Source organism: Lampetra planeri, chromosome 3, assembly GCF_965212315.1.
Source record: "Lampetra planeri chromosome 3, kcLamPlan1.2.h2, whole genome shotgun sequence".
NCBI classification, from domain to species: Eukaryota; Metazoa; Chordata; class Hyperoartia; order Petromyzontiformes; family Petromyzontidae; genus Lampetra; species Lampetra planeri.
Window position 1 is genome coordinate 13,650,016 of NC_136109.1, and position 27,771 is coordinate 13,677,786.

The 27,771-nt window shown below is 42.2% G+C and overlaps 1 protein-coding gene across 11 annotated transcripts; it reads right to left on the bottom strand.

The window, feature by feature from the left end:
- Positions 1-27,771, bottom strand: LOC144738287 (uncharacterized). 11 transcript variants are annotated; one of them, XM_078621347.1, is made up of 8 exons: positions 27,659-27,771; positions 10,338-10,629; positions 8,469-8,511; positions 6,131-6,233; positions 4,698-4,773; positions 4,230-4,254; positions 3,003-3,056; positions 1-1,493 (listed from the first exon to the last, which is right to left on the bottom strand). In XM_078621347.1, exons 2-7 carry the CDS (start codon positions 10,626-10,628, stop codon positions 3,043-3,045), a joined length of 552 nt encoding a protein of 183 aa, XP_078477473.1. In that variant the 5' UTR covers position 10,629; positions 27,659-27,771; the 3' UTR covers positions 1-1,493; positions 3,003-3,042. The 11 variants fall into 11 exon arrangements, with proteins under 11 accessions (XP_078477473.1, XP_078477442.1, XP_078477493.1 ...); XM_078621316.1 differs by having other exon boundaries at positions 4,176-4,254; XM_078621367.1 differs by having other exon boundaries at positions 27,647-27,723.

The following is a 27,771-nucleotide window of genomic DNA, read 5'->3' on the forward strand; positions in this document are numbered from 1 at the left end:
TGTGTATAACAAATATTTATTGATCCTCAATAATTCACCAATATCCCACCTTAGCAACCATTTTATTTTAAACCCACCACACAACATAAAACCACATCTCCAACTGAGAGATTATTACAAATTATTTTTCAGATATTTCCAGCTTGGGTTGGTAGCAGCACGTAAAAATAAAAAATCTAAATATAAAAATACATACCAGTGCTATACTGACCATTGAGGAAATTGGTCCCCACGCAACAAATAGTTCCCTGAAAAAACTGTGACTTTTAACAGTACTAATAAAGCTAAGAATACATTTTACAAAAAGTGAGAAAATCAAATCACCATGTAGTGCTCCGTATCAGTTGTAAAGTAATGTCTTTCAGGACACATCACTGGCTCAGGGTGCCATTGCAGCCAATTATAATCTTCAGGCATATATGTTAAATATTCAGGCATATTTGTCAAATAAAGATTTATAATGTTCAGTCCTTTGTCAATCCACTGCTGGATTAACGCTTCCCCAGGCCATGTCAATAATTGGGTTTTTTGGACATTTTATCATACCGGTCCATGCATATGGATGAAGGGGGCCCAGGACAAATTGAGATACGATTCGCCACCGATGTTAGCCGTGGCCAAAGAATGAAACTCAGCCAGGGTTGTAGCGCATTGCGCAACCTCCTGCCCCACCACTCCCTTTTAAAATATTTCACGGGATTTTTTTTAAAGTGTCCAATTTTAAAATGACTGAACTTTCAATGTATGGCATAACACTGATATTAAACCAACTTGGCATAGTGATGATCTACCAACCTGGGTTAATTGATCAATGAAAAGAAAACCCTATAAAAATGTTTTCACAAACACACTTTTTGATGCATATAAAAATGTACGTTCTTTTGAAATATTGCCAACTAAGAAATATTGAGTGGTCATTATATTAATAAAAACACAAACTAGCTGGAACTAAGTTGCAAGCAAATGCGAATGAAAACGTCATCGCAGAATAATTGAGAGCGCTCATTCCAAACGTTTGAGCTTATAATAAAACAGCCGATGAATAATTTCCTTACAGTAATTCACATTAGCCCCTGCTAGACCTCAAAAATGAAAACTGCTAAAAGCATTAAGTTAAAAGTTTCTTATTTATGTGGAGGTTAAATTTCACATAGAAACTCAACACGAAGATGTATTATTTAATAAACATCACACTTTGAAGTGGATAATCAAAAAAGCCCACAAAAATGTACAGACACCTGAATATCCTGAACATAAAATGTTCATTTTTAAATTACGCAGCAATTGCTGATGGATTTGGGTTATTATAAAGCGTGCTTGTAACTCGATGTTCTAAAAATGTAACTGCTCAGAATTAGTGATTGTGTAGATTTTTATTTTTTCAGTGCTCATCAGCAGATGTTCATAATATGTTCTCACTGCAATCGGTAACAAAGGGAATTGACCGTTGTTGCAATGGAAGGGGATATGCTGAGTATGTTCTTCCTCGGGCCCTGTGTGTTAACAAGAGGAATACGTTAGAAGAGCAACGGCATAAGATCATTTTAACACGAAAGCTTTCGCGACCAATATTATTCATAATATAGGTTTTTGGGTCAGATCGCGTTATTTATAAATGTCTCGTAATCCTCCACCACCCGACACGGCCAAACAGTAAAACATGTGTCACGTTTTTCAAAGGACAAAATAATTCACTTCTTTAGCCCACCGGTGTGTTGAAGAGAGAATCAACAGCATTTTAAAATTTGAGTAGTACGACGTTTCGCTGATAATTACAATCAGCTTCATCGGGCAAGAATGGTGAAGCTCTCCTGTTGCTCCCGGTCTTAAATAGAGCAGCAGCAGGCTGACGTCATCATTTAATTCAATCTGGTGTACTGATTCGAGGCAAAGAGGGGGAGGGTATTGTAATTATATAGATTGGTAATCATTCAATTGTTATTCATTGGTATTTGTTTCCCTTATCAGGAATTGTAATTTTATTTATTTAATAATACACTTCATTCCAATTTTACGAGAATATTAAGAACCACAATTTTTCTTGGAGAACGCTACATCGGATGTATGACAGAACACACACGGGCGTGGTATGCGATGTATTGTGATGGTTACAAAAAAAATGGATCGATTTTCAAAAAGCAGAGGGGCAGTTTTTAAAGAGTTCTGGTCATTAACACAAACAATACCCTCTACATTTAAAAAACTTGGGCTGCATAAGCTTGTCAGAAAACATAACGCATCAGCCTAGCACTTGTGCAGAGTAAACGCAAATTGGTTGACGCAAAGAACGTTAAACATGTGAATATATACACACATACACACTGAATGTTGTAAACAGAGATATATGAAGCAAAACTGATATATGTATGATACCTAATGATATAAAAAGGCCTTTCTGGCATAAATACAGGTGTTAAGATGTTCAATGGCATCCAGTCTGCATTAACCACACATACTTGTGGTAAAAGATGCAAAAAATTTACTTTGATAATGTATGCACTGTCCTTGAAACTGATTGGCCTACACCAGACAGCCTCAAGCATGGCTTTGTCTCACCAGTACTAACAGGACCAAGTTGGCTTCTTTGTCAAACTAAAATTACATTTAAGTCCATGAGCATATAAGCATTATGGGTAAACTTTAATCATCAACAGGTCGTTTGAGCTGACAAACAAGTAGCAGCTTCATTTTCTTAGTCTTACCTTTCCACCTCAACACAGTTGAAGTGAAAAAATGTTGAACAAAACAAACCATTTACAATGCATAGAACCAAATTATTCAAAACGAAACATGAGCGAGTCGGAAGTATGGACAATGAAGGAAGACAATTCTATGATTGCAGACTGCAGCAGCACAATAGAAACATGTGCAATGTTTCAACAGAGAAATTGGTGAAAGGTTGACAGAAGCTGCTGAGTTTTGGTGTGAAACGATATCTAAGCTACCAATCCTCAAGCTCCACTTTGGGAGTTACATCAGCCTTGTGGGTAGATGAGAAGCACCTGTAAGATGAGGCCTTGTTTGTGGAGGATTCTTCTTCTTCTAAGGCTTAGCTGCTACAAAAATTAAGAGAACACAAAAGCACCATCAAGATCACCCGTAAGAGCAGTTAATATCATAACAACACACACTCCAACTATAGATACTCATGTAGCATTTGAAAAAAATGCCCTTGCCAATATATTTAATTGTTGGTGCAGCTTTGGTGGATTGATTAAGACTTTTAAATCACACACTTTTAAATAACTCGGAAATCATAACAACAGTTTAAATGATTTACAACACTGATCTCGAAATACAAGTTATGAAATGGTCCACCAGTGTACGCTCATAAATAAACAAATGTGTCCATTCATTGAATAAATATGCCGCCTTCACATAATTCACCGCTCTACGACTTTTCACATTTAAATAGGGACACGATTTAATTGCAGACTGGTATTTGAAATGGATAGCTCATATACATTTATAATTAAATTGTCTCAATTCCTGAGCCACAAAATGCTTCAACATAGTTTTCTGCGGAAGCACACAGATGTCACCGTAAAAATGATCCAGCCACCAACTACAATATCTGCTATTTTTACATCTCATAGCATTAAATGATCAGAATCGTCATTTAGACTGAAGGAATCTGATGAGCCATGAAGCTCTTTTTCACAGCTGTCCAGTATAAGTGGGTCAGTGAGTTAGACCAACAATTTAACATTGCACTTGCACATTAATGTGCATTTCTCAAATATTTCAGCTGGAAATGACATTACAAAGTTGTAAAAGTACCTGTAATGTGCAACGCAAGTACTATGATGTCAATGTTGATGCCGATGATTAGATCCTGACATTTTGGTTGCAAGTAAACCGTGAACAAAACGTACCCAATTCATAACAATTTCACACATAAGACGCAACAATCTTAAACAAAATAAGTATTTATTTGACTTATTATTGTGATTCAAATTACGAGACAATTATCTTTTTGCCTGTGTGCTGCAGAATGCAAAACGGTTGCTGGGTTTCTATGAACCAATCTCACAAAATATACCGAGAGGAAATAATCCATTCCTGTACACGATCCTTGCATAAAATGCAAGTGACAGCATCGATTTTTTTTTTAAATGAATCGTTACATCCGAAGTTTCCAAGCTTTGTGCACAAAGAGGGGGGAAACGACTAGCCTCTCATTGTTGAGACATCTTCTGCAAACACGTGCAGTGTGCTTGTAACAATACCTTTGTCCGCTTCTTTTACTTCAATCTGCCGGCAGAACAAAACAACACGGTTTTAAAAGGTGACTTCTTCAAAATGGATCACACGATATTTTAACTCTTACCCACCAATGCAACACATGGCCTGAACCAAGGACACTCATCCGTGTAGCGCTGTGTTCATTCTCGCAGTGCTTTTGTTTGCAGTTTCCCAACAACATATGGACATTTGTGCACATTAAATAGAAGTGGGTCAAGGTAAATGATTAATTATAATGATCAGTGATAAAGTGACACACACACAGCAATGAAAATGATACAATTATGTTGAAAAAATAATCTTCAACGTGATGGCCAAAATGGTGACTCAACAAATTAAACTTGTAATCGTGCAAATTATGACAACCAATTAACTTAATAAATAAAAGTAAAAAGTTAAATGTGTAATTACTTACGATGGTGGCGATATATAACCAAAAAATAACTTCGTACCTTTTTGATGGTCAGCTGCTTAATTCTTTCTTCATAGTCAGCCTGCATATCAGTCTTCTGCTTCTGGCATTGTACGCTAGTTGACGGATGGGAAGCAAAGGTGAAACAAACGATTAGGTTGAACGTCATTACACTTTATTAATGGTCTTGAGCTATCGACTTTGAACATGTACGTAAAGTTCTGGAACACATGTTAAACCCGTAATGTGCAGCAGAAAGGCATTGAGCAGCGGAGTGTCTCAACTCCAAAATGAGTTAGGGTTCAGTAGTGTTAGCTTTGACCGTATCTCGTAGCAATGCACTCTGAATCCCTGCTGAGTTGGAGGGATTCTTTTGCGCACAATTCCAGCTCTACGCACGAATCAAACTTATTTATTGTTTACACACTTTTTTCCGTTTTTCAGGTCAATAGTAGTTTTTCTGACGTTTTTACTTTCAAATGTAGTTTAGATTTCTGGATATTTTCCAGTTTCTCATTTTTCAGTTCAAGGTCAAAATACATCGTGCTTTATAAGGCATGTTTATTGTAGTCTTTGTTTCAAAAAGTCAAGCTAAGATATCTTTATGCTCACATGAGCATGAAGGAGCAGTCCCCTTAGTGTTCCTGAGACTGTTTGTGGTCCAGTGTTGATTTTCATTACATTTACAAAACATCAACCTTGGTGTGAGTCCTGTGTTCGAACTGAAACTGAGTTAGGATTGTCAATATGCTAATTTTACAACAACAGTATAATTTCAATACCATGAGGCCTCCTTTGCCAGTACCAAAATATAATAATAGGGTTTTCCCCCTTTTTTCTGGCGACAAAACTGAAACCTTGTGCAGGGAATCATGTTTATAACAGTTTGTTTGTTTTAATAACTAGATGCCCATTTAATGGGTGCACAAAGGAATGGGAGTTGTCAGTCTCTGGCATTATGCAATTTACCGGTGAATAGCATTTACCGGTGAATAGAAAGAATGCCAAAAGCTCCCCATCCCTTTTTGTGTAATGTTGAAAGAATGAGGGACTCAACAACAAACCCACCAGACTGCTTTTCATGTTGCCACATCACCAAGAAAAATCACGTGACTAGCTTGAAACCTGTTTTATTTTGCACATGTTAAGTGTACCATTTCACCAAAGATGTTAACTCTGAAGATCATAGACCACGTAAGGTTGTAAAAAAATAAGGGGATACGTGAAAATGTATTATTTTGCTATCACCTCCACCGACACAGAGGTGATCAACTCAGGCCATCATCCCTCGAGGGTCGATACAATGGGCACCAATAATAGTTTTGCTTTCAACAGGTGAATCTCCGCAAAAGAAATGGCCACCACTCACACATAGCTGCCAATGGAGACAAACACCACTGCTGCTCATTTGAGACTCGAGTTCTCAACCAGGGCTAGTGCCAAGTGAAATTTCTAACACGAAAGAGCACTTACTTCTCTTGTTGGATGTTAGTTATCTGGGCACCACAGTCCTTCTTAGCAGCGTCAAGGTCAGCCTCAACCTTGTTCTTTTCTGCCTCCAGGGCAGTAGAATGCTCTGTAGGACAGCACCCAGAAAAACACACAAACACAGCGAGCACACAAACATGCGCGGGGCATGAAAACACATTCAAGTGATTCATACTCTTTGGTTTTTTCGGTAAAGTCACGTAGGTAAAACAACAAATAAAATAAAATAAATGAAAACAACTAAATCTAGAATACATTCATGTGAATTAAACACCTAGGCTTTCACGTCCAATGTTATGATTCACCATTGATATTTTGGGTCAGATAACGTAAGTAAAATGTGTTTCGTAAACCCTCCTCCACCCGATACAGCCAATCAATAGAATTGTCACGCAAGACCCGGAAAAAAAATCCACACAACCACGGGGAGACTATACAAACTCCAAATATACAGCAGGCGTCGGGGTCGGAATCGAACCCACGACCTCCTTCATACCAGGCGAGGTAGTTAACATCTCCTAGCCACCGTGACGCCCCACCGTGGTGCCCCACTTGGCTGGTTGGCATCTAAAGTGTCCATCAGTTGTTCCTCATGATCGTCATGAACAATTTATATATAAATATATGTTATTAGACGTGTCATTATTTTAATGAGTTGTCTGCATTATTTAATAAAGGAATGAGTGATGTATTGTTCATATGTCGTGGTAATACTGTTAAAAATACAACATTAATAAATTATAATTTAGCCTTGCCTCCACAGCTCAGGATGACCATTAACACAGAACAGGTAGATGGAGGTCATTGTATTTAATAAGTGTTTCCTGTTAGGATGTTCTGACAAAGTGGGTTTTCATTAATTGCATAAATGATTGCTCTTTTGACCTAAGCAAATACAATCTGAAGGGTACACACAGCTTTAATAATGGGTACGATTTGCTTTTAGCCTGCTGGATCTCAAGTCGTAGAAGTCAAATCGAAGTTAAGTAAATCAAACAGCTGAGTAAATATCAAGGAGCACACGTATGCTCTGGGTGCAGCTTTTGTGAAAGGAAAGGATGACATTAAACGGAACTAATGTCCACGTAATGTCTTTTTAACAAAGGCAAATACTGTTCCAGGCCACGTGCAATGTGTGTGCAGCCTTCTGAGCATTGCTTCTCTTAAGAGGTTTTTCGGCTTTTAAAGCTTTATAAACAATTCTACCAAGTCATGACAGTTGACGTTTTACAGAGATTGTGTGTTAACGTGTTTAAGTGTCCCGAATTCCTTAACGGAGTTTTCTACATGAGCTGGAGTGCATAAACCCTCACTTATGTTAGCCGCAGGGAACTTTTGATTCCCGCTCACAGCCAACACCAGTGACGATTATATGAACCAGTCCTGGGCCTACCCTAGGTCTAATCGGCCTCAAATTAGTACCTGGTGCACAATGTGTAAACATTGCCACTGGGGAGACAAAGGCCCCCGGCCATGGTGCTGGCCACCCACCCCCTCATGTGCCACAGTGCCGACCTTCATAGGTGCTCACTAACAGCACTTGCCCCAACAGTGTGTTCAGGCAATACGGGAGGTCTTTGTTTTTGTGTTAACAGAGAATTTATTTCATACAACAGATTTGATAAAGCTCATTAATAACCCTCACATCAAAATGTAACTTTTGATAAGGGAAAGTTTTTTTTTGCCAGCCCTCACTCGTGTGTGCATTGTTATAAATGTACCCATTCCAAGCTTCATTATTCACATTTCTTAATGATCCTTGACACTGTGGGCATAGGGTACCTGTATCCTGTCCTAGATCAATTATTCATATTCATAACCCTCCCACTAATTTGCCTCTCCTCTACGACTGCTCCTGCTGTTTGGAACTCCCTCTATCTGGCTTTCCACACGTATGCCAAAAACTCTTCCTTTAAAGTCCAGGCTAAAATACCATCCTATTTACCTCTGCCTAAGACTGACAATTTCCATCAACCAAATGGCACAATCAGTACAGAAATCACCTTCTCCAACGCTCTCCTGTCACAAAATGTCACCCTTTGCATAAACGATTCAGAATTTTCCCCATGACTTTAAAATGCACGTCTTGCTCTTTGCTTAACGTCTTGGGATCCAGTCACATTTAGATACTTGACATTTTAAGTTGTGATTATAATTCATCACGTTAATTTATATTTTAAAAAATATTCCGCCCTTTTGATGGATTTTATTGAAATAGAAAAAGGCGGAATAAGAGCCAAGTAAATTCCTCTCGTAAAGAATTTGACTTCGAAGTACAATGGGGCCACTTCATTCATATAGCCGCTCTGTCCAATGATCTTACCCTTCAACTTGTCCAGTTCTGCAACCTGTTCCTTTTGCTTGTTCTGAAAGACAAAAAAACGTAAGGAAAACATTAAACTGTGACATATCCCCCTCCCTGCACCTGCTCTGATGATTCCATTATGCCTGATACCGTCGATGCACCTGCAACTCCCGCCCGTAATGTCAGAATGTTGATCTATTCCCGTCAATGTATGACGTGAGGGCGGAAGTGGAATAAAAATATTTTATTAAAAAAATAAACCCGTGACATATCGACTTAAGCACTGCGGTGACATTTACCGCTAAGCTTAATTGTGGAACCTCTGGGCAAAGGTTAAAAACTATTTAAGACCACATTGAAATAAAAAGATGAGAAACGCTTATTAAACACATAAAGCATTTCTGAGTTGGCAAAAGACGACTTCAGTGCAAAAATAATGCCCCCCCCACATAATCGCTGAACATCTTTCCCCACTGTCAGTTTCCATCGGTGGGACGCGATGTCATCTGAGAACTGGGTAAACCTGAAGACAGAGCCAGGCTGGACCTAAGGGGTGACAACACAATTCCACGTGGTTTGTGATCCTCCTCCCTCCACGTGGCAAAATGCAGGTGGCTGCTTGTGGAGCAGGGTTGGCATGGCGCCAAAGCCTCGCAGTGGCGTGTTTGCTGCTTGTTTCAGAGGCTCGTAGTTCATATCCAGCGGCCGCCCCTATCAAGTTTCAAGTTTCATTTATTCGGTATAGCCCTGTGAACCATGCGGCTCTTGAGTCGGGCGGAACCGCAACAAACAAAATATGAACGGAGAACGTCTTAAAGCGACGACGCGCAACAGAAACATCCTGGATAAACCAGCAAATCTTCCAGAAAAAAATGACAAAAAATATCGATACTGTGAGTGGATTAACTGTGAAATACTCAGCGGATGTTAAAAAGATCCCGCCATGTCATTTACAAGAGAGCAGGCCATTGTGTGGCCGGCATAATGGTCAAAATTTTCCACATTTGAAAAAAACCCGCAAAGAACTTCATTGATTTACAGGAAAATGCCCCTTCTCTTGTTGGTAGCGAGGGTTCTGTAGATCCTAACCAACATGAAAGTAACTATATATGCATTACTAATATTACACTATTAATGGCACTTGCTACGTTCGCAATGGGCTACCTTTTTCATTTTACCCTTGCACACATAGTGATAGTGATGAATTCACTCTTTGATGTACCTGATGCCTGCTGGAATTTGATCATGCTTACATATGTTTCCCAACTGTTGTTTCTCAATAGCGGTCCCTCGTCAGCAGCGATAAAAACATTACTCAAAATCTTGAGAGAAAAAAAACAACCTTAGCATCACCAATTCAAAAGAAACTGTCCATTCAACCCAAAGCCGTGCTGCACCTGTTTGACCAGGATCTTGGTCATGCTGCACATTACATTCACTACAAAATGTAGCCAATGCAGTCTCACATGCTTTAGGAGTCCACACAGAGCACTTTCCTCAGCTATTGTAGATGCAAGACAAAGATCCCCCTCATACTGTAGCCTTAACGTATGGTTGGGGCAAGTTATGTTAGCGAGCAGCGATGAAGGCCAACGTGGTACACGAGAGGGAGTGTGTGACCAGCACCACGCCTGCCCGCCTTTGTCACCCCAGTGGAAATGTTTACGCACTGCACCAGGCACTCATTTGAGGATGAGTCGAATTAGGGAGAGAGCCAGGTCAGGTTCAGATAATCGTCACCGGTCTTGGCAGTGAGCGGGAATCGAACTCGGATTATTGGGTTAGCAGTGCGGTGCGCCAACTGGCACACGACAGCTGCCCACAAACACACATATATGCAGTACACACGGGGGGGGGGGGGCGGGGGGGTGGTAAATGAGAACCTACCATCTCATCGATGTTGGACTGCAGGTTGCTCTGGCATATGGAGAGGTCGTTGGAGGTTTGTTTGACCTTGCTCTGATCATCTAGGGAGCGGCTCTTGAGGCCCTGCGCCTCGTCCTCGAGTTTGGTGACCGTCTGCTCGGCGCGCTCCTGCAGTAGCGTCACCAGCTCGAGTTGGTCTTGCAGCTCAGAGACGCGCGACTCGGCCCACAGGTAGCAGACGCCCACGCCGAGCAGCAGCACGGCCAGCAGCCCGGTGAGCGCCGGCGAAGCAAGTGTCCCTCGCATGTTCATGCTGCAACAACAACGCAGCAGAGGCGGCGGTCGTTAACTCAGGACGTCACTGAATCGCAGCGCGACACTTCACCGTTGTTATTCATTCACTTTGTCTTCCCCCCGCCCGCCGCCCCCTCCATAAAGATTTGACCCCCACTTGTGCGATTCCGTGTCAGTTTCATGAGACAAAGCATTCATTAGGAGCTGCTTCCAAATTGAGATTCATTCTTACACAAGGGGAAGAACATTTTCATTCAGGGAAGTGCCCGTGAAAGCAAATTTAACGTTGGGGAAGCACATTTGCTGCAGATAAATGTTAGTGGCATGGCAGTCTGATTTAAATGTATTTATTTTATTCTCAAGAGGAGAGATGTTTGCCAAACTGACCGAAAATAACTCATTTCATGCGATAGATTGTTTGGTCTTTGGTAAGACCGTGAAGTCACTACAGCTATGAAATCAGTTGAATCACGGGTGGCTATCCAGGTTCAATCACATAACTGCAGCGGTCCTGGTTAATTATTATGATCCATGTGCCACTCAGCCATATCGAAATGTTCTTTATTTAACCGAGTAAGCCATGAATAAGGTGAAGTATTTAATTCCTAAGGGGAAACTTATAGTAAATACAAGGGGAACAATATACACTCCAGGAAACTGTACTGTAATTTACTAGTAATTGACAAAACTGAGCTTTGGACTATGAGATAAGTAAACAATGACCTCCTCCCATAGTGCAGTGCACTAACCACTGCGGTGGTGGAGTAGTCGGTGCACACCACTATGAACCCAGAGCCCTGAGTTAGAAGATTCCTGGTCAATGCTAACATCAGTGGCGAGTGATAAATGAACCGGTCCTGCACATCCAAACCCTTTGAGTAACCCTTACTGACCAGCGTTGTGAAGTATGGTCAAACAACTCCAAGAACTATATGGTGTGGGGCAGATTTTGTCCAGCAGTGTAACACAGAGCTGTACATGTAAGGTCATTGTAACTTTCAGCTTTCTAACGAGAAATGACAGAAGGCTGAATGTGGCACAATAATAGGCGGGTCTGCACCTACAACTAGTAAAGTCTGAAAAACTACTTTTTTGCTTATTTGGACGCCCAATCATTACAACCCAGAGGCTTATTTATTTTTACTTATAGGGCAGGCTCAGCTTAATCTTCCATAATAAAATACAATTACAGCCCCCTCTCATTCCCAGCATGCATGGCAGTTAACTGCTGTATGAAAGCCTCCCCTCACACCGTGTAGGCCTTAGGGGTTGTCTGACCACGCTTTCGCGCTGGTCAGTGCGGGTTGAAGGACCGGATATCACCTGCCACTGACATTAACCACGGCCGAAAATGCCACTCAGGTTACCGGGTTAACAGCACAGTATGCTAACCACTGTGCCACCGCTCCACCTCCTGATGTCCTACAATGCTTTCAATATTGCGTCCACATTACGTTCCTGCTCGCAGTCCCTAGTGCGAGTGGGGCAGTGAGCCCAATTTTCTTCCCTTCCCTAAACCCAGCAGCACTGAGTTCGGGCTTCGGTATGTGGTCCCTTCTCTTTTTACAGCTCGTGCTTATTTCTGGGCTCTTGTCAAAACAAAAACTTTTGACCACATTTATATATATAATTCCTATCAGTGAACCAAGTATTTCACCTCCCATGGAGTATGATGCTAAAGATGAAAGACAGCTGGCAGAGCCTGCTACTGATAACTAATACATAATATACTTAAGAATATCTATTCATGACACATTGTATATACAAATCTCGTCCTTATATACATGGGGATGCACATGTGTCTGTACGTGTGTGAATATGGGCATCAAGGACTAGGGCCTAATTGGTCTGTCCTGTTCAAGTTCAAAGTTAACATGGTGACATCAAACGCACCTTTGATTAGCACGGTTGGCTTCGTACGGTACGAAAGAAGCTCAACATACATACAAACTGGAGTGGATATGCCGCATCCCACCCTGCCTGGTAGAAGAGCTCAGGCCAGAGCTCAGGCCAAATCCAGGTTACGAACAGGAACACAACAAGCCCACGACCTTCAGCTGAAAATATTTTGGGATAATAAAAATTCTCAGTTAAGATTTAAATTGGAACTCTCGCAGTGGGCAGTACATCAGCGCCTGGAAAATGACAACAAGGCACTACACCATTGGAGTCTCTTCAATCTGACACTCACACCCAACACTCGATGACACTCATGTCACATACACGTCTGCAAAACCAATTCTATTCAGCTCTTAATGGCGATCGAACTGAGACGCATGAACTTGGCAAGGCTGACTCTGCTGATGAGAATATATATCAAAGCTGGTCCAGAGTATGCTTGCCTTAAAACAAATGCTGCTGAAATTATGGCCTCAGAGAAGGCATGCAGCTGACGGGTTAAGAAATAGTATTTTATACAGAGACGGATATGTGAAGGAGAAAATGTATGCCCGCTTGCTTTGTCATGTATATTCTCCACAACGAGTAAATGATTATTTAGAAATTCGTAAGCTGGCCGCACTTGAAACCTGACTGAATGGCAGGTGACTGCCTGGATACAAACAATTAACTTGGAGGCTCAGCTTAGTGAACATGAGCACGTGACCCCTGAGGCACTTTGCCACCTCACTGCCCACCATTTTGTACTGGGACGACATCAATGCCTGTGGCAGCCTGTCACTCGGCAACATTAGGAATTGGTTTCCACATTTCAATCCATTTACAACATGCATGTACAGAGTGTACATCGTCAGCCGTGATTATTCCACTGCTGAATGAAGGCCCCACCAAGTTTCCACCATCTGTAACAATCCCATAATGTACAGTGTAATCATCTACCCAACACTGGCACAGGATCTGGTTTCATTGATCCATCTCTTCAGTGCACGACCTCTCGAACCCGATCCATTCCTTGGCTGCAAATCTGTGACTATTCTTGAACATCGGGTGCATGTGCTGCCCAATCTACTTACTTTCCTTCACAGTTTGCACCATGTTTTTAGGCCACATGTCTTGTCTAAGCCACGTGTTCCTCTTCCAGTGCCTCAATTTAACTTTTAGGCAGGTATATCTTTGCACGCTTCGCAGCGCACCATTTAGTGTGCAAAGAAGCATAATTTATTTTGTTTGTTAAAGTGTGCGTGGATCTTGAAATTATTTTTGCAGAAAGTAAATGTACCATCACTTATGATGTATCTTTTCCAAGAAGTTAAGCTCATTTTAAAAGCTCTCAGGTACATCAGGATACCTTCAGCAATCATTAGGCATGCATACGATGTGTAAGGGCTTAATTTGCATTGCCATGGAGACTATAGGAAAACGTGGGAAGATGCACCACGGTGAGTTGCGGTGAGTTGCAATGACTGGAGGCTGTGAAAGCCTCGCTAAAAAAATCACGGGCGATTTACCCCGATACAGGCTGGAGGCGTTGGCTGTTGCCAAAAATCAGACGCCAATTGAACATTCACCATTGCAGTAGCAGGCCCTTCAAACCATTACCGCAATGAGAGGCATGAAACAAACATGTCCAAGCACATCAAGCAGACCCTCGTGAGAATGAGTTTTAAGACTTAAATGAGAATTGCTCATGGGTAACTTGCAAAATACATGAATTACATTAAAAAAACCCTCAGTGTTGAAGCTACATTGCTAGACACGTACCTTACACACTTTAAAATATATTGTCAAGTTATATCGCAATAATAATAAAATATACTTTAAAGTAACCACTGTGGTTGCCAACACCATCTTATCAACAATGTTGTTTGCCAAGGAGTAATTTTATCCATTTAATAATCATCAACATCAACTGCACTGAATTTGATTCTTACGGTTTAGTACTTTCCATGGCCTGGTCAAACATCAATTCATCTGGATATAGACATGTCCTCCATTGTGAAGCTGACTTAAACGTAGTTTAACGGTATATTAATATTAATATACAGTTGACAACGTATTTACACCACGCAGTCCTGTTTGCATAATACAACAGTTCTAACCAAAACATTTTGGAGAATAATCGACCCCCTTGGGATGGATTATACTCTGCAACAGTTTGCAAACGACAGAATTTTCACTATTGCAATAAAATGTTGCATGAAACTGGTTTAATTTCCTCTGTGAGAATATGGCCATTGTGGACCACGTAAAATTGACTATCTAGGAGTCATTGAATTTTACTACCTGCTACAGCCCTTGATTTTTACGAAAATATAATTTTACAACACATTTTGATCACGGTTCAGTTTAACGTATATACTCTTGGGTCTTTCGGTAAAGTCACGTAGATAGAAAAATATATATTTTTTTAAATCAAAAAAAATCAGGCCTGCTGGATTTTTTCCCCTGAAAACGATTGCTTGTGTTGCGATCGAAACGTCGTGATTGTTTTTTCTACCTACGTGACTTTACCGAAAGACCCAAAGAGTATGAATTCCTGCAGTCACGAAAGCTTTAAGTGAAGATTTAACGAATATGTTAAGTGAGATGCAATAATTGTAAACGCCTGTTAATTTGCGATTGGTTGTATGCATACCATTGAATGTCCTAGTTTATGCACAAGACTTTAAAATATATGCAATAATACATTACCGTATTTGAGCCATTGGTAACGTTGCCTCCTTCAGACTTTATATCCTTGGCAAACAAATACAAAATCTACCGGACCTAAGCCTTGGTTAGAATAGCAGCATCAATGGCTTAGATTCTGCCATAAATGTGTGAGAGTGGTGTGTGTGGCATGTCCATACCGTGACAAAGAAGAAGAGCAGTGGTTGTGTGTATGTGTGTGTGTTTCCAGTCAACCTTTGCAGGCAGAACATTCCCCCCACCCTCTTACGCAAATAGAATGTCCCGAGGGCTGAACCGATACTCGTGCAACCTGCATGTCTTCTGTGCTACAAGACAGATGTTTGTTTGTCTTTTAGTTGACGCCAGAGTTAAACCTAGGTTCTCAATTTATATGGACACATTTATATATTTTCAGTGTTAAAAATGATGACTCGTAAAGACAAGAGAGGATTTTAAAAGTTTAAGTTGGGAAACAAAACATTTGTATCCAATCCCTGGTTTACACGCACCAAGCCCAGTATTTAAATACAAGTTGTTTGCCAGGTTGGATCAGTTAAAAACCGGTTTCTCTCCACCTGAGTAAGAACTGTCTCTTCTTCAGTTGGCACATCTGCACTTATTTAATATGCTTAATTAAAAAAATGTGTGTAATATAAAATGTCACTCATGTCAATAAATTTGTAAAATTCATTTTTAAACGTGGCATACACGTGTTTCAGCTTTTGATGTTAATTGCAGATATTCTGCATGACATTGCTCTGGCTTGAATACCCAGCGCAATAATTACCACCTCAGCGGAATGTCCACCACAGAGCTGTCGATGGAGGGAAGTGCTGATCCAGTGTTCATTGGAACAAGCAGACAGTGACTTTTTTACAGTAATAGTAAAATGTGAGATACTGTATTTATTAATTCATAATACGTTTTAAATAAAATAGTATTTCCACAGCATATTTAGCCACACATCCTCAAAACTTGAAATTTACTGAGGTTTTCCTAGTTAAATAATTAGCATACTTATCTTAAAATTGTACCGATGTCTTAGTTATTACTTGACTGCATTTGTGAATGATTGTTTTTAAACTTTGGATGATTTCCCCCACCCCACCCCAAGTATTCACTAGAAACATTCATGTGAGTTGGAGATGTATACATGTATGCTGAACTACGAGGAAGCCACTGGAGCTATGCACTTTTAAATCTAGATTTAAAAATCATTTCTTTACAACTGCTTTTTGTATTTAGTCGTCCTTCACCCCACGTCTCCCGAGTAGCACGGTTTGGCTGAGTGAATCAAGGTCGTAATTAGAATATATATTGGGGGGGGGGGACACATCCCCCCCCCCCCAATATTCAAATATGCTCAAAATGTCCCCACCCCCCCCCCCCCCCCAATATATCGCTATAAAATAGATTTCTGTTTATATGATTGTGGTTATGGTTGTACTTTATTAATCCCTAATCTCTGCCATTATATACAATGAAACAAGAAAAGGTAAATAAGAAAAAACAGAGCAATGCAATACAATACACTATAAGATATTATTGTATAACATAAATAAAAAGTCCATCCTATGTGTTAGTGAATTTTTAAATATTTTTGGCAGGAAATTCGTTTTAAATTTTAGATTTTCTTCTGGGGGGGGTACCCCCAGACCCCCTGGAAGATTTGATCCCCCCCCCAATGTTGACTCCATGGCTACGGCCTTGGAGTGATTCACAACAATCCTAGCAAATCTCGAGTTCCGATGTCACCGCGGAGCTAGGCTCACACATCCGTCCATTTTTTTTGTTTAAAGGCTCCCGTGTGCCTTTGTGTCCTTTATCAGCGACCCCGTGTCCTGAAAACTGAACGCCTTCGCGCCACCATTGTCCACCCGCCGTTGCGTGCCACCTTTTTCTCGAGGGTGCCAGGCCACCACGAGACTCCACTAGGCCACACCCACTATCGCAGGCAACGCCCAATCGTATAGGCCAACGTCTAGACCACGCCCACTCGTATAGACCACGCCCACTCGTATAGACCACGCCCACGGGGGTGGTTGGTGGCATAGCTGTCAACCCATACGGTTACATATTCTTAGGTTTTTCCGGTAAAGTCACGTAGGTAAAAAAAATTAATAAAAGTAAAATAAAAATCACGACGTTTCGGAGGCGTCGTGATTTTTTACTTTTTTTATTGTATTAATTTTAACATCTTACCTACGTGACTTTACCGAAAAAACCTAAGAATATGAATCCTTGCAGTCACGAAAGCTTCAAATCTAGAACCATACGGTTACCCCGTATTTTTGTACAGAGGTCGTCCATAAATGACGTCACGCGATTTTTGACGATTTTTGACCCCCCCCCCCACCTCGTCACACGGCGTCACAAAAAGTCAGACCCCCCCCCCCCCTCAAATATGACCATATTTCCATTTTGAAAATAAAACGTGCTTCAAATCGCTTTAAACTATTGTCATTGTAGTGCGTATTTAATGTGGCGCTGCACTCTGATGTTGTAGGAGTGTTGTTACAACAATTAGTGTTGTTATAACAATTCCATATTTATTTAAAGTTGCGCATTTTGATGTGACGTCACATTTCTCACCCCCCCCCCCCCCAGGTGCGTGACGTCATTTATGGACGGCCCCACAGGGAAATTGAGTTTTCAGGTCCATACGACGTACAGCCATTTCAATACGGGCAATTTTTTTAGTTTTTGTCCATTTGTTTGTGTTTCTCCCTTTTAATGGGACTTTGTGGGATGAACGTTGAGATTAACAAGGGAATGTGGTGAGCAATAAGGTCCATAATAATGTAGGCACTCATATTCTTTGGTTCTTTCGGTAAAGTCACGTAGATAGAAAACAACAAAATAAAAAAAATTCACGACGTTTCGATCGCAACACAAGCGGTCGTCTGAATTCCTGCAGTCACGAAAGTTTTAAATCAAAATGGAAGGTAGGCACCAGGGGTGGTTTCTTCATTAGGGCGATTGGGCGACGCACCACCAATGTAATTCAACCACAGAGTCACGCTAGCCGTCACTGTGCCTCTGGATATAGTCCAATCAGCGTCATGCTACGTTCTGTGGAGTACCGCCTCTTTTTGGGCGATTTCACTCCGGCTGAGAATCGCCCCGAGTGGTCCCATAGACTTACATTCAAAGATGTTTTTTTTCGAACGGGGGCGCTGCAATGCATTCTCTATGGCTTCCGGGAGGGCTCGCCCTAACGTGCTTACGTCATCATACGTGCTTACGTCATCATACGTAAGCACGTTTCATCCAACAATATAATTTGTCGCCACCTAGTGGAATCTTTAATAAAAGAAACTTGAGTGGTTTGTTTTAATAGTGAGTATAGAAACAAACAAGATGTATTGTAAGAGTCACTTTATTTTTCATTAATATTAAAGAAGTGAAGTTGCCTTTACATGCTTAAGCTGTTAATTTATCCATTGCATGGGTGGACCTTATCCTTATCAATCATCCAGACATTTGCCCCCCCTGAGAGATTTTGCAGGAGCCGCCACTGGTAGGCACTGATGATGAGGCTTGACAGGTATGTATATGGGAGGGGGGGGGGGCACAGGTGATGCATCGGCCAGTCATCTGAGTCAGTCAAACCCATGGCACCTGTTGGATCTGTCCTGTGACCTCTTGCCAGCGGGCGTTTGACACTTCACGTGGCCGTCACGTGCACATAGCCATGGCACAAGCGCCGTGGTAAATGATGAAAGATAAGAATAGGTTTTACCCTTTCTGGCAATAAATCAGGTCGTGTTACGATGTTCAAACACGTGGAAACAAACATGCTCTGATAATTATATACGCCTTGTCTTTGAAACTGAGAGCCCTACACCAGAGACAGCCTGTTTCTTTTTGATATTTTTTTCATCATTTCTGGATACTGGCAAAAAAGGTCCCATAGATATGTGGTGGTGAATGATGGAGGGGTTTTTTGCGTTAGGTCTCAAATATAAATGTGTCTTATATTGGTCACGAAAGCCTACGTGTAAAAACTGGTGAATGATATTACTGGTAGGAACCACCTGGTTCCACCAGCCCACAGGGGATTATTGTGTCCGTCCGTCCTGCATCCAAAAATGGGAGGGGTGGGGCTGGGTGGAGAGGGGAGGGTGGGGAAGGTGGGGCTGGGTGGGGGGTGGGAGGGGTGGGGCTGGGTGGGGAGGGGCTGGTCACCCCGTGGTGCCCTTAAACAACTCAACGTTTAACCTACTCACGCCGGCTTGTGCCCGCCCTCACAGTCGGGCATATTTGCGGAATACACCACGCCGCCGTTGACCCTGGCCATTGACCGAGCAACCCAACGTTCCTACCAGCTCCCTCCGCAGGAATGTGTTATCAGAGCAGTGTGTGTCTGAGTGGGGAGCGGTGGCAGAGTGGGGTTCTTTTTTTAGTGTACCACAATCTCATTGATCACATTACTGCAGAGGGACACAATGGGGCCGTGATTGGCTGGCAGACAGTCTTTAACACAGTTTACAAATGTACATGCTCCTCCTACCAAGCAAGCCACTCCCCGAGTCTCAGCAATGGGTTGGAAATCGGCATCACTGCACAAGGGCTTTGGTTCTTTTACAAACGCAAATTTATCGGCAACAAAAAAAACAAATAAAAATAATAATACTCTACAAAGTCACGTAGGTTTAAAATAAAATTAATCACGTTTCGGGCGCAACACTAGCGTCCATCATCAGGTGGGAAAGCATGGTCCTGCTGCTGAGGCAGACTGTTTTAAAAGGTTTGAAATGGGTGTAGCTCAAGGGTTATAAAGAAGTGGCCGGAGTTAGTGATGTTAATGTCAGGGATTAGCATGTAACTGTAAGATCGGAGAGCGGCCTCCTAGACGAGGGCACAGAAGTGGATATGTTAATGTGAGAGATAAACATGATGTTAATGTGAGAATTTGGCATGTAAATGTAGACAAGGAGAAGAAGAGCAGCCTCCTCGACGAAACCAAACCATTTACAGCATGAACGCGATATCAAGCTCACGTCACACTTTTAAAGGCTCACAGTGGTTAACGCGCTGCGCTACGAACCCTGCGACCCGAGTTGGATTCCCCGCTGATGGTCGACATCAGTGACGATTATCTGAACCGGTCCTGGGTCTCCCATAGGTAGACTCCGTTTCAAATTAGTACCTGGTGCGATGTGCAAACATTGCCACGAGGGAGGAAAATGTGGTCGAGCGTGGTGCTGGCCACCCACCCCCCCCCTTGTGTGCCGTGCCAGCGTCGCTGATAAAGGACAACAGTTTGCTAAGGCTATAGTGGGAGATCTTTTTCTGTTTGAAAGCAGTGTGTACGTGATGTATGAGAGCAGTGTGTGTCTGGAGTAATGTTTGAGAGCAGTGTATATTTGATGTGTAAGAGTGGAGCGTGTGTGAGTGATGTTTGAAAGCAGTGTGAGTGATGTTTGAGAGTGGGGTGTCTGTGAGTGATGTGTTACCAAATGTGCAAAATGTATTATTATTCCTAAGTACATGTACGGTCAATTTGTTAATCCACTGCTGCATGATGACCTCCCAACATAGTACAGGTAATAGGGTTTATTTGACCATATTTGACCACGCCGGCCAGTGCGATTTGAGCTGTATGGAGCAGATGGGAAGTGTAGACATTGGCAGAATTTAGGTACCGTACAACTATGGATATTGCTGCACGACACCATGCCTGACAATTTTGTCCTAAAATGTAGAAAGGCACACTGCAGGGGCCACCAAACCATTCAGCACTGGGCATGGCTTGAAATAAATTCTTATAACTGTCCACGCTGGACCTGAACCGGCTTAGTTTTTGTCAGTTTGCACGAGTAATCTGTGGTGGAACAAAGAAAGCTTTCTACAGGTGCACTGTTCCAATTTCTAATTCTGCATAGTCGGACCCCACCTATCCACAGCCCCATTACCCATGATCCTTATTATTATCAGCGGCACCAAAATGGTCCGCGAAAATCTCTTTAGCAACACCATTGAGTCATATTATCCGTGATTTATTTTTTCATGAATGAGGGGAGTTTCGTCACATTCATCGGATTGTCCGAGGGTGATCCACGATTTTTTTACATGACGCCAAAATTAACAACAACAAAAGAGACCGTGGACGCAGAGTCACAGACTCGGAGATCGCTGGAAGGCACAGCGGCAGTGGGGTCCACCCGCTACTGGCGTCTCAGCAAAGCCTGCACGCATTCATTCACAAAATTAATTTATTCATCCGTTCATTCATGCATTCATCCATTAGTTCATGCATTCAAGTGTTAATTCGTTGACCCATGCATCGTTTTATACATTTCAACCATTTATATATTCATGGTTTAATTTACTATTAATTCGTGCATTCAACTATCCATTCACGCAGACATCCAACAACCGGTGTAGAGGTGTGTCGAACTAAGGCTGGTGAATTAGGCACAAACGTGTGAGAGATTTAATTCGCTTTGGCAGCCTGGATTTGAACACTGTGGCTATTCGCATTTAAAGCACTCAGGGTTAGGCGGAAAACAACTACAGAATTAATTTCGGTTTAAAGCTTTCGTGACTGCAGGGATTCATATTCTTGGTTCTTTTATTTTATTCATATTCTTGGTTCTTTTATTTTATTCTGTTTCATTATTATTATTATTTTATTATTTCCCTTCTACGTGACTTTACGGAAAGAACCAAGAATACAGAATGAATGTTTTATGAAACCAGCCAATGGGCCTCCACCAGAGTGCAAGCCATGTTTTCAGATGCAGTGGGGTGGTCTCAGCAAGGTCATTCTCAATGAACAAAAACCTCCACTGTGCCAATGTACTTGTCCTGATCCAGTTTGAAGCACTACATCTGTATATGCAATACACATTCACTCATGAACACAAGGGCATTCACACTCCACGCAACTTGAGGGCTATTAAATTAACTATTTTATCGTCTCTTTTTCTGCAAACGCTCCCAAACAATGCGTTACAGGGGCCTTCCATGACAGGATTATCCTTGTTCCTCAATTGAAAAGCACTATTTACATGTACAGTAATTTAAATTTAAATTTACACAAAAATATTCAAGTGCATTTGAGAAATTATTATAGTTAAACTCCTTTAATAAACACTAATGTGTGGAGGACACTACTCCGTGAAACCTCTAATCGCCTCCGCAATTTTTTTAAGTTCCAGCAGACCCAATTTGTGGAGTTTCACTGAACACATCAAAAAGACCCGCAAAACCTCCACCAAACGTAACATTTCACGAGAAACTGGACAATAGAGAGTTTACGTCCGTAAATAAACGCTGCCACCCAGAAGGGGCATAGACTGTTGGGCTAAAATGTGATTTTCATACAGTCAAACAGGCCCTTTCCTGTGTATTATCTTTATTAGAAAGATATATGGATTTAATCCATACAAGAAGTGATGTAAATAATACATTGAACATTAAAATGTGCAAGGCACGTTACATAACCTCACACATTACTCCTAGACAGGGGAGCACACGGTAAATTATTCAGCACTTCTGAATATACTTCTGAGTATACTTCTGAGTCAGGGCACGTTTTACTGAGGACTATCACTGACAATATGGGAACTGCAGTATCTCAATTGGTTGACTGCTGGTGATGAGATTAATCGTAGACTAACGCATGCCCTCATATCCTTATATAACACGACACACGATGAGCAGATGCCGTGGCATTGTCACAATCATATTGGCTCAAGTCTGAAATAATAGCACTTTCGTAAACGCAAATAGTATGACTGTACGTTACTGCTACCCGGCAGTGAGTCTTAATGGTGCAAATTGACCTTTGAAGGTGATCAAAGGGCTCATATCAAGATCACATCTTGCTGCTTTGCACCAGCCAGTACTGAACTTTATTTCCGCATGTAAAACGTGTTTTTATGCAAACTGTTTGCACGCACATGGAAAAATACTTTCACAGAATGTCTCCTTTATGCGCATGCTTTTTTTTGAATGGTGGCATAAGGTAAATTTGCATTTTATTGATGCAATTAAAAACCAAATAATCTTGCACAAAGGTAATATTTGAGTGATACTAAAAAATATATAACACGTACAACTGCTAAATAAGACTACCACAAATCAGTATCACTGATTAAAACTCACTTGGGCAGAATACATCACCGAAAAGGTAAAACCAGTCAAGAGCATGTATTTGGTATGAGTCCAAAACAGTCATTGACGAACGTGTAGGGTTTTGTTTTGTGTTTTTGCACAAATGCCAGGCAGCAACACCAAACAATGTGTTAAATTTCAAAGAACACAATGACTTCCTGCAGTAGCACTAACATAAGAGGTAAACAAATATCAGAATGAACGGTTGCAAGATTATGTTGTCGGCAAATTACCTTTGGGAATCAGCATAGGTGGGCCATCATCCAAATAATGGCATGAGAATAGCTAACACTGTAGTGAAGATTAATATATTTGATATGTTGGTGTAGTTGTAACTCGTGTCGAGGTGGGCATGGTTATAGCTATGGTGTTAAAAACTAAACTATTCTAAACACAATTTTGAATAGTTTAGAGCACATTGCCTTTACTCCTGGGGAACAGTAGCGGCCATGAAATAGTCTTAAACATGCCATAAGGGAGCAAACGCAAGGGCAGCCTTCGTATGTGATGTTCGTTTGTTCATTTATTACACTTATTTGTAGAGGAAAGGCCGATTGTCATGACTTTTCCAGGAGTGTCTTGCTACATTTTCTCGGTAGTGGGCGATAATTGCAATGTATATTCCAAATGAGTAAATTGGGGGTAATGTTTCAAATTTGGACCATGACGATGGCAGAAAATGGTCTACTCTTGTCAATAATGTCACGAGATCTTTCAAGTCCAGTCCACTGGAGGGGAGATGCTGCCTATATTTACAGTTAACACATCCACAGATTTAATCAGGGTGGCCGGGATAGAACCACAAGGTCACGCCACTGCCTAAAGCCCTTTACGTTGCTTCATGCCAGGGCAGCAACATTTGTAAGTGGAAAAATACGTGGTAGTGGACCAAGTACCAGTGAATAAAATATCCATTTGATTGCGACTCAGTCTTGCACAAGAGTGTAATCAAGATGAACATGACGTTAGTCTCTTGTTGCCCACCCTTCAGCAGGAACTGACAAATCTCAGTACCTCACATAAAAATAGAACTGTGTTTTATCTTTATTGTTTTCCCTGTTTTTTAAGCTGGCTCTCTGGATAATAAAAATGTGCTGCAGACAACAGCACCTTAAGTTTGTTGGCTCGAGTTGTTGCTCTAAAACTGGATTAACTGGTACATCTCGAGAAGCAACATTCCACTAAAACCTTCACTTTGGAAGCCCTTTTCCAGAATGTGCATATTACGTTGCCTACAGAGTAGCGCGTGCATGTTATTTGTTCATGTATGTCTCCTTCGTTTGTTTTTGGCTTCGTGTGAAGAAGTTAGACTGTTTATAAGATTAAAAATTAAATTTTATGGAGAAACCCTACGTTGATTGCTCTATTTCTGTGAATATTTTGCGCAACACTAATGAAAATAAACTAGAAAAGTACGTTGCATATACAATTGCATAATAAACGGCGATACCAAAAGCATTTCCAAAAGTGTAAATAAAAAAGGCATCCTCAGTGGTACAGCTTATTATACATTACATATCCGTTTAAGCATATTAATATTAGTTGGAAAATCCTCCACTGCTATGGGGGAACTCATTCCAGTCATTGGCTGTACAGAACATGATGGAGCATTTCCCTATGTTAACCCCGAAGTATTTTACCTGTTGAGTCTCCCTCACCTTCATTCTACCAGTCCATCCTACCGATACAGTATATAACAGGGGTAGCCAAACCACAGCTTCCGGCAGATCAAAAGTGAGTTGAAAGAGACGCAGGATTTTGTATTATTTCACGATACAGAACCATTATAGGCGTGAGCTAAAGGCTCCGCAAAAACTATCCGTGGCCCTATGCTTATTCAGAGAGACACGGAGACACACAAAGCCACGCAAGAGAGAGACGGAAACACACAAAGAAACAGATTCAAATGAAGATATGGGTATTTCACTCGGATACAAATGGAGACAGAGTATAGTTCAAGGTACAGTACAAATACTGAGCTCGAGAAAGGGACATAATCACAGAGGCACATCGGTGACACGTGCTTCAAGGGCAGCTGCCCTTCAAAGACCGACCACAGCTACTGAAACATGACTCCTATTATCCGCGAATTTTCGCAGTTAAGGAGTCATGGCAGCACATGCATATTATCCACGATAATTATCCACGTTTTTACCGCACAGAGGAGTAAAATCGTGGATAACCCTAGGGATAGAAAAATGTGCGACACGGGTCTCCTCCACATTGCCGTGGATATTTTTTTTTTAGATTGCTAAATTAAAACACTCCACAGCCAGGCAGAATATTCGAACCGGCTGCGTGGCCACCCCACATGCCTACCCCATGTGGTCCGGTCATATTAAGACTTTGGTTTTTCGTTCAAAAGGTCATTCAAGTTTTTACCACTCGACCGTTCATTTAGGTCTAACTTCAAGTGCCCAATGTTCAAATGAGCATTAGGTGGTACTCATGCTGAGCCAATGGTCACATTCCACATCTTTCTCTGCAAGTGAAATCGGGTCCCAGGTACGACACAGGTGGTACCTGTGGCTTCTCACCCATTCACTCAACACGTCTCCAGCAGACTCACTGCGGCCCATGCCCCCCATGTGAACACGTGGTCACTCTCCACCTGGAGGATTACCCGGCCTCAACAGCTGTCCACTCGCAACCCATGGGTGACGGGGAGAGGAGGGGGGGCGACTCGAGGGGGGTGCTCCCTCTGCCAGGGAATGTAATACTAATCACCAGACACGCACATGGCTATGTGATACAAATATCCCATTTCGAAGTGTTTGTAAAATTAAAACTTTAATAGTCTGAAGGTGTGAGAAAATAAGCGAGTCATTTGCGTTAATACGCATGTATATATGAGGTTTGAGTTTCGGATTATGGATTTTTACAGGACAATTTCGTAGTTTACAACCATTTAACACTGTAGTCGTTTAACGTGTCTCAGTACGAACAAAGGTAATGTTACCTGATGCCACGTAACATCACTTTGGGTGGTGGTAAAACCACGGCTGTGATGCGATAGAAATGGCTTTGTCAATCCACTGCTGGATGAATGAGGGCCTCCCCATGGCTTGAGTATAGACCTCACCACGCGGGCTCATGGACGGGGGAAGGACTCTGCCAGTGGCGTTAAGCAGTGGGAATCCAACTCGGATGACCCAGCTTGTCATCTTAGTGCGCTCACCGCTCCATCCTGCGATGTGTTACGAGGCCATTGATAGCATATGGAGAATCAGTCCAAATTGTGACCTTGGCCATCCACCCAAAAGTCAGATAATCGCCTGTTGAATTGATTGCTAACTTCGCATTCATTACACACACAAAGTATTTGCCACGAATGAACCACAACACCGTGCTGATCTCGTCAAGGAGCATAAATCATCAATCACTCGGACTCGGGTCACCCTCGCAGCTTTAGACGAACAAAGACGGCCGGGCCGTCTGGAACGCTCTCTCCCTTCCGAAATCAGGAAGCCACTGGAGCTGTGCACTTTTAAATCTAGATCGATAACTCATTTCTTGAGAACTGATCAGCGTGTTCTTCCAACCTCGGCAAATCAAACGAGAACTGCTTCCACGGGCCACAGGAAGATGCATTTATTTAAAACATTTGACGGTCCGTGTCGTAGAGTAACAGCAACACGCGGTCATCTCGACGTTCCCCTTAGGTGCCACTTCCCTCACTGGGAAATTCGCGTGGTCCGGTGGCATTCGAGATTCCATATTACCCGGTGATGGACATTCCATATTACCATGGCGAGGGGGTAACTCGTCAAACAATACAGAGATCGACCGCTGTCGTTCGCGCACACGCTTCGTAGTGATGTCCCAGAGAAGCAGTGCCTCACTTGAACGCGCATCTGTGGACATTTCCTCAGCAAGGCTGCCCCCTCGTCGGTAAATAAATCATCAGGCGCAGCCTCGGGCTCACCTGGACTCTCAACCCTGACCCTTCTCTCGTCTGCATTCTCGCTCTTTAACTCGCACCCTTGGCAAGTGCTCCTCCCGCACACTCACATGGACACCCACCCTCACCTGGACACTCACCTGTACACTCATCCTCACCTGTACCCTCGCCTGCGCCCTCACCATCTCACCTGTACCCTCGCCTGTACCCTCACCTGCGCTTTCACCATCTCACCTGCACCCTCACCCGGACGCTCACCTATACCCTCACCTGTACACTCACGTTCACCCTCACCTGTGCTCTCACCATCTCACATGTACCCTCACCTGTACCCTCACCCTCTCACCTGTACACCCACCTGTACCCTCACCCTCTCACCTGTACACCCACCTGTACCCTCACCCCCTCACCCTCTCACCTGTACCCTCGCCTGTACCCTCACCTGTACACTCACCTGCGCTCTCAGTTGTGCGGCACGGAGGAGGCGAAGAGACGGGAGGGGGGAGGAGGCTGGCGACTCTGACGACTCGCACGGCGCGAACCCGGGGGTGGTGGGCGTCAGAGGGG